The 11329-nt window shown below is 38.8% G+C and overlaps 1 protein-coding gene across 1 annotated transcript in view; it reads right to left on the bottom strand.

Moving 5' to 3' along the window:
* LOC106465232 (LIM/homeobox protein Lhx9-like) overlaps positions 1–9780 on the bottom strand; it is a 34233-nt gene extending 24453 nt beyond the window's left edge. The window contains exon 1 of the mRNA XM_013925438.2: positions 9331–9780. Within this exon, the coding sequence (XP_013780892.1) occupies positions 9331–9545 (215 nt within the window). The 5' untranslated portion in view covers positions 9546–9780. The remainder of the gene's footprint in view (positions 1–9330) is intronic.
* Positions 9781–11329: the final 1549 nt, after the last annotated feature.

Genomic DNA, 11329 nt, shown 5'->3' with positions numbered 1-11329 from the left:
AGTTGCACGGACAGACAACAGGCACTACTATTATATTTATATAGAAGTAGTTTCACGGACAGACAACAGACACTACTATTATATTTATATAGAAGTAGTTGCACGGACAGACAACAGACACTACTATTATATTTATATAGAAGTAGTTGCACGGACAGACAACAGGCACTACTATTATATTTATATAGAATTAGTTGCACGGACAGACAACAGACACTACTATTATATTTATGTAGAAGTAGATACACGGACAGACAACAGACACTACTATTATATTTATATAGAAGTAGTTGCACGGACAGACAACAGACACTGCTATTATATTTATATAGAAGTAGTTGCACGGACAGACAACAGACACTGCTATTATATTTATATAGAAGTAGTTGCACGGACAGACAACAGACACTATTATATTTATATAGATTTACTTAATTTGAAACGTTTGTATTATTGTACAACATTGCGTACAGATTCTAACATCGATTTTTTGAAACTTTTTTACACAAACTTTAAGGTTAGTTTTAAGTTGACTAAAGAATTTTTTTGAGAACTTACAGTAACTATACTAAGTAGTTAGAAAAATGAAAAGGGTTAATAACTTATTGTCTGTGAGTTACCATGTTTGTCGTGACATTGATCGCCCAATGATTTTTATTTTTCTTTGCTTTGCACCTGGGGTGACTAAAAATAAAAGTATACACTTTGTCACACTTACAAATTTGTGTTATACTTCACACAGTTTCGAACCAAGATCATCATTATATAAAGAAAAAAAAACATGTTCGCTAATGATAGTACTAAACATTTTAAATTATTGCTTCACTGAATTTTGTCTTAAAAAGTTTCTACTCGTTTTCCCAAGTTTTAGCGTGGCCGGACTATGAACCCCAGGATACGCGGTTCGAATCTCTTTGCCGCATAAAAATCGGGTATGCTATTAGAGTGACCAGTGGAATTTAACCGTCAATCATGTCAGAAGACTTTAGTTCAAGAGTTGGGTTTAGTTGCTGTTAATTAATTGCTTTCTCTCTAGCCCACCAGTTCAAGATTAAAAAAGGGTTATCCGCAGATAACCTTTGGGTAACTTTGTTTCAAAATCTTCCCCAAAGGAATCATTCTCACTTTATATAAAAGAACATTACTTTAGTCAGTGACATTTGTAATAATAGCTTTGAATGTGATCAGGGAAAGTATTATATAGTACGGTTCAGGTTTAGTGAGCAACAGGTGTTTAAATTATCTGGATACATAGATATACAGGTAGTCTATATATCAACACCGGTCGCTGGTTCGAATCCCAATCACACCAAACATGCTCACTCCTTTCAGCCGTAATGTGACGGTCAATCCCACTATTCTTTGGTAAAAGAGTAGCCCAAGAGTTGGCGGTGGATAGTGATGGCTAGCTGCCTTCCCTCTAGTCTTACAATGCTAAATTTAGAGACGACTAGACCAGATAGCCCTCGTGTAGCTTTGCGCGAAATTCAAAACAAACTTTCTGCATACCAGCTTGACAGAACGATAGATAAACATATCGTGTCATTCTTCAAATTGGAAGGTATCTGACGAGCTAGTTTTGTCATAGTATGTATCTAAATACAACTAATCAGACGCTGCTCTGGAGAAATCACTAGAGCAATGCAGTCAATAGTGCACCAATGTAGTGATGTATGTCACTGGGGCGATCGGTCAGTACTGTATCGGGTGAAACCGCTACTTCAACGGACGTGGTTCAAACTTACGGTTTAATACTACGTTCGTGAATGTTTTTGATACCTTGAAATTGGACGAGAACGTTTTTAAATACAGCGTATTATACGGTTAAATGTGATTTACTTCATAAAATGTAGTGTTTCGCGTAAGTTCTCTTCTAAGCACTTGTATTGTGTATTTTCAAGTAAACCTTGTTGAAATGAATTATAAACGTTCGAAGTAATAAAAATAACATTTTTAATCTCTCTTTGAGCGACCCTTGTTTTTTTTTTTTTTAGATAACCAAATCGCGTTTTGCTAGGAGCTCCTCGTAACGTCCGAGCGTTTCTCCTCGCGTGTAACACCCGTATCCTTTATTAGTTGTGTTTGCAGTCTTCGCGCTCTACTTGTTTTAACTCGACCATTTTCTGAGACGATATCAACAACGCACGCCTTTCCTTTTGGAACTATTCATCCTTGAAACCAAACAAGAGGTTCTTGCCGATCATGGAAAGTCACTTTTATAGCCGCCCTGGTAATGTAATAATTACAGTGCGGCTTTTTTTTCTTACCCTACTGGTTAACGTTCGCGTGAAACCAACGCTAACAGTCGCGTCGGTAACCCAACTTCCAGTAGTGATAGGTAAAGTATCCGCACGCGGTTCTCATTTTTGAAGAAAGGTATCAACCTGCCATCCCCAACTTTGAACGGTTTTTGTTGGTTAGCCTATAGGAACGTGTTGATGATGGCTAAAGAAAAAATTAATGCTTAATTAAATTGACATTTCAATTCCATTAGGAAGCACGTAAAGGTGGAGGAGGGGGTGGGAGGAGAGCAATTACCGCGTGAGTTTAACCTTGGTGCTGAGCGTAAGTCCTGTATGCTAGATCACTTTTCATGAACGGGCAATTAACCATTAATAAGTGTTTGTTTGCACGCGATCCCCCCTTTTCACGCGCTATGAATGTATTCAATGTGCACCATCCCTCTTTGTTGGTGTCGGTTTCATCCTCGTGTTTGTTAAGTACAAACACGAGATGTACGTAACTGCACGAGATGTACGTAACTGAATTATATCATCACCATCATTATATTTGTGTTTTTATTTACATGCATACATCTTTTGTCGTTTATCTCACAGCCTCGTGCCTAGTTACTCTCCGCTTCCTGCTAAGGGACAGGCAGCCTTTACAGGTCAACCGCTGGCTGGTATGAAGTTCTACGCATGCATTGCATGCATGCACTTCACGCGACATTTCGCGGGCAACCGCGTGGCTACTTACTGTTATTAGATGACGTAAAGACAAAAAAATATTAAAATTACTCTCCTGTGAAGCTAATTTAATATGTTTTAATACCATGAAAATTTACTTTGAAGAGTTCGCTAGTATTTATGGCCTGCCGCAAAACAAGAACAATAAAAACAAACGCTTTAGTATGTTTGTGGCCCGTGTTTGTTTCGGTTATTTGCGAAAATTACACAAGCCGTCTCTAGTTTTGAACTGATAGACTAGAGAGAAGGCAGCTAGTAAACGGTACGTATCGCCAATTCTTGGCTGCTCTGATCGAATAGGGGGATTTGACCTTCAATCTTAACTCGCAAACGACTCCAAAGTGCGGAATGGAACGTGAATCGTGGACCATTGGATAAACAGTTCGGCAAATTAACAAGTAGGCCACGCCCAGCTCTTCTGTGGACTGAAACTCTGGGTAACCACATACACAAAACCATGTAGAGCCATGTACAAGTGGGTGGTGGGTGGGAAACCTTGTAATCTTGTAAGAAACCAGACAAACTCCCCAACTCCACCCGGTGGCTCAGCGGTAAGTCTCGGGCTTATAACGCTAAAAATGAAGTTTCGATATACACGGTGGGTAGAGCACAGATAGCCCCTTGTATAGCTTTGCGTTTAACAACAAACATACCAGACCAACTGTTTAACAACAAACATACCAGACCAACTGTTTAACAACAAACATACCAGACCAACTTTTTAACAACAAACATACCAGACCAACTGTTTAACAACAAACATACCAGACCAACTGTTTAACAACAAACATACCAGACCAACTGTTTAACAACAGACATACCAGACCGACTGTTTAACAACAGACATACCAGACCGACTGTTTAACAACAGACATACCAGACCGACTGGAAGCTTGCTCAGTGAGAATAATATGTGTATATATTACATTATTAACGTTAAGTGTCAATGTCCCATCGTGAGCCCAACACTACCGACGAAAGCGTCACCTACATAAATATACGAGTGTGATATTGATAAAATCGAATTACTCTCATATTTGGTTAATAGAACTTATCCAGGTTCCCATTAAAACTATAGATGTGACAGGTTTATATTCCTAATTGGTGGTGGCCAAAACAAAATATTAATATATTACTCTTGAGACACGTGTTTGAAATCCAGTTTTTTTTTACATAAACTAATTTCATGAATAATATGCTAGGTAATCATTGCTGTTGGAGCCAAAAAGTCAATTAATAAACCTTGCTATTAAAGTTGTATTGAAATTAATTTTAACTTTCCAATAATTACCACCACAACAGGTCGTGAGAAGTTTCATATTTGTATTTTTGCGTTTGCAATCTGAGGCGAAGCGAAACGGGATTTGTTGTTGTTTGAACAATAGAGCACGTGGAAAGTCCGTTTCCTGAACGCTCTGATGAGATTACACGCACCTGCACAGTGTCATCAGAAAAGTACAGTGACATTTTTTTGTAACCTACAAATAAAACACAATTTTATCGGTAACCAGAAAATAACAATCGTATACGTGTGTATATATATATATATATAGCGTTTGATGATAAAAATTAATGTCTCTGTAGACGAGAGTTTATCTGACAAATCGGGGATTGCTTTGATTATATGTGGTATGTGCTTTGTGAAAAATGCCGGAAAAAAATAATAAACACTACTGCCAAAATGTTTGCTTTATCTTATTTCAACAACAAGAGATTTGGCGAATAATTGTAAATAATAACAATAAGAATATATTATCATATATATTCAGCAGACAACCCTCACTAGAATAGTTTATAGATGTTGACCGTCAAGTTGAACAAAAACACGCGGCCTGGCTAACTAATGAATGAATATTTGCTGGAAAATTTCTTATCAATGCTATAAGTATAGCTACCAGTTTGGCTGCCAATTTTGATTTCATTCCTTTAAGTTTCACACTGAATCCTTTTTTTTGGCCGCACCTTTTTTTCACACCTAAGGTGTTTTTGATTAGATTTACTGTGAATTGAGTAATTGTTTGTTTGTTTTGAATTTCGCGCAAAGCTACACTAGGGCTATCTGCGCTAGCCGTCCCTAATTTAGCAGTGTAAGACTAGAGTGAAGGCAGCTAGTCATCACCACCGACCGCCAACTCTTGGGCTACTCTTTTTACCAACGAATAGTGGGATTGACCGTCACCTTATAACGCCCCCACAGCTGAAAGGGCGAGCATGTGTGGTGGGACGGAGATTCAAACCGCGACCCACAGATTGCGAGTCGAGCGTCCTAACCTCCTGGCCATGCCGGGGCCTTAGTTTAATGAAACGCTGTAGCGTGATTTTATCCGTTTATTTCAGTGTATACCCCCCACTGTGGTACGTCGCAGCGGACATGCAACTGTATCTTTTATCTCCCATTCTTCGAGCGCCCTAACCACCTGGCCATGCCGGGTCCGAATTGAGTAATGGGGGGGGGGGTGTCATTGAGGACTTACACCCACGATAGTCTTAGTTCGAGACTATATTAGGCTTTTCTTTGAGATTGAGATGTTTCCATGTAAAGTCACTCTTTCTAAACACACTACAAAAAAATGATTAAACCATTAGGTATTTATTATATTATTACGAGTTAGCACCATGGACTGTATCCGTCCGTGAATACTTCATTCGGGTCCCGTTACAGTAAACAGAATAATAAAAATTAAAGCTCTCCACACTTTGGAGTCGTGGGTGCGTCATAAGGGTGACGCCCAAACCCCATTACTCGGTAAGGCAAGAGCACTGCCAAGAGTTGGCGGTGGGTGCTGTTGACTAGCTGCATTCCCCTTGATCTATTAGTTCAATATTTAATAGATTTGCGCGAATTTCTGCAAAATAAAGACATAATTGAACGCATGATTACTGTAAAGTTGTGAATATAATTAATTATATATGCTAAATAATTTACGGACTTTTTGAAATCTATGACAATAATTTCTTCATCAAACTATAAAAATACCTTCGTTTTAACCGTTAAAAGTTGGCAAAGCAATGATAACCGATAGATAACCATTTGTGATTTAAAAAAAAAAAATCACACGCATCTGAAAGTTTCGTAATTTTTATCTTATGGAAAACTTTCATGTACATTTTTTTTTTTATTATTCCTGTACACTCCCAGTGGAGCATAGGGCCGTAACAACACCTCACCAACGGAAAGTTGTTGTTGCAGTTACTTGTAGCAGGTTGGTTTTTACGGGGTGGAGTTGCTAGCCCCACGCCCAACCCTCCTCCTTCCTCATCCTGGACTTGGGACCAGGCAATGGCGGAGGTGAGCATGTTTGGTGTGACGGGGATTCGAACCCGCGACCCTCGGATTACGAGTCGAGCGCCCTAACCACCTGGCCAGGCCAGGCCAATTCATGTACATTAGAATTTACTAAACGTTGTTACTTTCAAAATGAATGTTTATTGACTTAAAAATTCCGTTAATATTGACAAATATATTACGTACGCATGATTTTACACTTTAAAACGAGGTTCCCTGTCGACGTTTCGCTTTGTTTGGGGCACCTTAGATGACGGGGCATCCTCGGTGAATCTCGGGCTGATTTACCTGGTATCGCCCATTTGTTCTCCAGGTAGCCGTTCCTAATTTAAGTGAAAGACTAGAGGGAAGGCAGCTATGTAACATCACCCACCGCCAAATCCTTTTTTTAAACTGACGAATAGTGGAATTGACCGTAACATTATTCATAACGCCCCTCGGCCTGAAGGGTGAGCATGTTCGGCGATGAGGATTCGAACCCGCGACCCGCAGAGTGCTAGTCGAGCGCTCTACCCATCAGGCCATACGTAGTAGGACACGCGCTAAAATGTGACTTATCTTGTGGTAGTACTTTATAAACACCGAGATATCCGGTAAATCAGTTTACATACGGGATTTTGGAATTATAGTCTTCGAAAAAAAAAAAAAAAAGCTACAGATGTCATGGGTTTCTAGCAATAGTTCGTGTGATTAAGATCGTCAAATATGGATGGCCAAAAATCACGGAAAAAGCTTAAAATACCTACAGTTATAAACATACAAAAATCAACCGGTAAACCATTCGGGTCGAATAGTTTAACACGAGCTTACAAATTTCGTTGGTTATTTTCGTTCTTACTCTTTGGAGAAATGAAGGTCATAGGTCAACAGCCATTGAATATGGTGTATAAGCAAGGTGGGGTAACTTTGATCGTATTCCAGTCTGAACACAATCTTAAAACCATTTTAGTTATTTCAAAAAGCTCTGCTCATCCAACAGGCGACCATTTTTAGAGTAGACGGAAACCTATTGTTGTGCTATCTTCCTTCTGCAAATGTTTTTCAAACAGAATTATGCCATTCGGCGTTACTTATCAGAACAGACTCAAAGTGAAAAATTTAAGTTAGCTGCTTTAACTTCAAGAAGAAGAACAACAAGAAAGTTAATTAAAAACTCGTTTTCACGTTGCCTATTCGCGAGCGGCGGCACCATTTTAGACACGTGTTTTGTAAGGGTTTACCCCTGACATTGGACGGTGTCATAAGGCGATGGTGACACTGTCCAACTTGAACAATTGGTCTATTTTATTGTTTTATCTGTCATTTTGGACATACTTTGGTTTTAACTCACCTTATTTTTACATTTTACTACAGTTTACTTTTACTGTTTTTACCGGTTGTTTGGCGCAGATAGCCTAGTTGTGCCAAACAACCATAAAACACCAAACAAACAACCAATCATTCCCCCTTTACACTTCTGTCACTACAGGTTACTTTCTGTACACTGAACTGTGGAAACAATGATGCTGCGTACGTGAAAATTCATCATTCGACTTAAGCCATAGTAATAAGGGGGAGCGATCCCCCTCTCTATCAAAACAAAACAAATAGATTCTTAAAATAATATAATTTATTAATTCGTTATTTTCTGGCGGCGCGAGAGTGTGCCAGGTATATTTGGTTCTTTGAAATATTCAGATAACTCTGTGGATGGAATGAGCTGGAAACGACACGAGAAGTTCCTAGAAAACACGTCCCAATCGTTGTATTTAAAACCGTTTCAAGGGAAGGTATTATCCAAAATGACGCGATAAGAGTTAGCAGGAAGTTGTTACACCTGGGGAACGTTATCAGCCCGCCACAATGTAATATAAACATTCGTATGATACCGGTTGTCACTGGCGTTCCTTCGCAATTCGATGTTTGGTTTAGAAGAGCAATAACGGGCCTAGACTTCGTAAACATAACTTCTGAGCGTTGTAAACACAATACGGATACACGTGTATGTGTATATAACAGGATAAACATTTTATTATTAACTTTAATACTAGTAATAAACGTCCTTATAACACCAAATTGTCCCCCCGGTGGGACGGCGGCTCAGTCTCTTCCGACTTACAACGCCAAAGGTTCAATTCCTCTCGGTGGACACAGCAGATAGGCCGATGTGGCTTTGCTATAACAAAACTCGCACAAACAAACAGTGCCAAATTTGTTATTTTACTTTAATTGGATACTCAACGTTTCGTTTTTCAGGAGAGTTCTTCTAAAACGCAAACCGTAAACAACACTACAAAACCTGAGTGTCTAATTAAAAAAAACAAAGTTGGTGTTACAAGGTCGTCTATTTTGAGTATTAAAATGCCTTTTATACACCAATATGCACTACAGAAATTGAACATTATTGGCATTTCATCTTGTAATGATCGTTTGTACAAGAGACACTAATTACGTCACTCACCTATGGAGTGAACACACTGAACTAAGATACCGAAAACTTTTCTCGTTGCTCTCTCTTATGAGCATGGATATCAACATATGTTAATCGATGCTAAATAATATCAACACGACATAAACCTAAAATAATTTATTCTATAATAAACGTAGGCCTTTTACTTCTTGACAAATTATACTATTTAATAGATAAAACTATAGAGGGAGTGAAATAAAGAGACTACTGTTTACATATATATATGTACGGTGTCTGTAAGAAGCTAGTTTTATTTCATTGTTACATATTCCACCAGTAACATTGTTCACGTGATTAGCCAGTTATGTTTTCAACGTTTTTCGGTGTATCATTGGACCTAAAAAACAGAGAGATTTCTGAAACGTCATCATTTTAGTATGGGCGTTATAAAAATCAAAGTTATTTTTGTGCGCAAAAATAAACATGTATGGCTAAATGATTTGCTTAAAAGCAAGTTTTCCGAACATGATACTCAATCGAAGCTTTTAAAGAGTGCGATCTTATACATTCCTGACCTCTGTCTGTGAATGACTGTTTATTATACCGGTGTATTACACCAGACGTAATATACAGTTACTCTTGTTTATTACATCTAAATAAATTAATTGTTCTATTTAAAAGTTTACCTGTAATAGTCGTCTTTACAATAGATGTTTCCATCCCGGGAGAAACACGTTAGTTCGGAGTCCAGGGTAAGTTTACATTCACAACACTTGAGGCAGTGGACGTGCCACTGTCGGTCTACGGCCAAGAGGTAGTAACGGTCCGCGATCTTCCCGCCGCAGCCCGCACACAGGGACGGGGCCGGTGGCTCGTATTTCCCCGGGCTTATCACGGGCATCCCGTGTCCTTTTTCTTCTACGTAGAAAAAACGGGAATTCAGTCCAGTTGTGTAGGCCTAAGACTTACTACGCAACTCTCGATAGCTCTCTTAGTAGTGTGAAGAGCCACTAAATCTTGACAAGTGCTTTTAGAACACCCGAGGTCACTGCTGTTGTCCACACCAGTATCTAGTTCAACCTTTGTCCTTCAATGCACGCGCACGCTACGTTCAAAGTCTCATATAGACACGTCGAGTTCCCGTCCGGCCTACAAGCTATGTGCACCAGGCAACCAGCCATGCGAAGCAATCAGACAAAACACCTTCCCACCCTGAGGCGCGAGCTGAGGAGCCCCTCCTCTCGATAATTTATCCATTCGCTATTCCCTACAGCATGCGAGGCGGAGCTTATCGAACGCGTGCGCTGTTTAAACCCAAGAAACGTGTCAGTGTAGCGGTGGTGGTATTTAAACAGGCTTGCCCCAACGTGGGCATTCGCACGACTGCTTCTTGAAAAATACAACTATGGACACTTCGCATCAGTAAACATTTTGTGCATTTTTTTTTCTTTTTACCCTGTCAGTTTTAAGATGCTCTGCTTATCAGATGCATAAACTTAATACACAAGTGTTTCCGGATAAACAGTTTCGAGACACAATGAATAATAACAACAATAAAGAGTTTAACACAAAACTTGTAATAATTAAAAAAAAAAGCTCGGTTAATAACAGACGGACGCAAAAACCAACAACAAATAACTAGCCAGTATCAAGTAAACAACTCCAAATAACAAATGTCATCCCAGGGAAAGAACTCCAAAACTCAATCAAAGAACCAGCTTCAAGAAACAAGTTACCAGATAAACACAAGATAGAAAAAAAAAACTCGTATAAAAAAATAACAACAACAACAAAACAAACTACTCCAATAAACAACCAAATGAAAGATTCAACCATCAAACAACCAAATGAAAGATTCAACCATTTAATTATTGGCGAGAAAGGGAATAACTGGTTGTTTGTTTTTGCGAGGGGGGGGGGTATCGTTTGTAGTTACGTCCCTGAATACTAAGCTCTGTAAATTAATAAAGATGAACTAACAAATAAAGATAAAATAAGCAGATTAAAAATGGGTTGTATTTCCAGACTAGTGAAATATTCCAATACCATCAACAGTCACGCTTAAAGCAATATTAATTTTAGACACCGTAATCAGATCACCATCCAAGTAACATAATAAGTACAACAACTATTACGAGCACATAATATACATCTTTATTATACAAACATAATCTCTGAGTCTCTTCCCCCTCTCCAGTGGCACAGCGGGATGTCTGCGGACTTATACCGCTAGAAACCGGATTTCGATACCCGTGATGGGTTGAGCACAGATAGCCCTTTGTATAGCTTTGTGCTTAATAACGACAACATAATCTCGGAGTATTTGTGTTAGCCGATAGAAATTGTAAGCTACGTTCTTTTTCTTTTTTATGGAATCGTGTCTAAAACAACTCGCACTGCACAATAACGTTAAGAACGCGTGTTATCCGATGCATGGTATCATTGTAATTAGTTCAAATATCAAGATGTTCTTCCTAACTAGAGAGATAGTCAATCTGAACTGTCCTTATTACAATGTTGGTGTCATTGACAATGGTGACACTGTCCAGATTGATCATAGTTTTATCTTTTGTTAAGGGCCATTCGTCTGTTTAATGTCTTAGCGTTGTTTCGCGGCAATACTTCTGTTTAATGTCTTAGCGTTGTTTCGCGGCAATACTTCTGTTTAATGTCTTAGCGTTGTTT

Source organism: Limulus polyphemus, unplaced genomic scaffold, assembly GCF_000517525.1.
Source record: "Limulus polyphemus unplaced genomic scaffold, Limulus_polyphemus-2.1.2 Scaffold1878, whole genome shotgun sequence".
In the NCBI taxonomy this organism is placed as follows: domain Eukaryota; kingdom Metazoa; phylum Arthropoda; class Merostomata; order Xiphosura; family Limulidae; genus Limulus; species Limulus polyphemus.
Note: the sequence above shows the minus strand (reverse complement) of the source record. Positions and strands in the feature narration are given on the sequence as shown.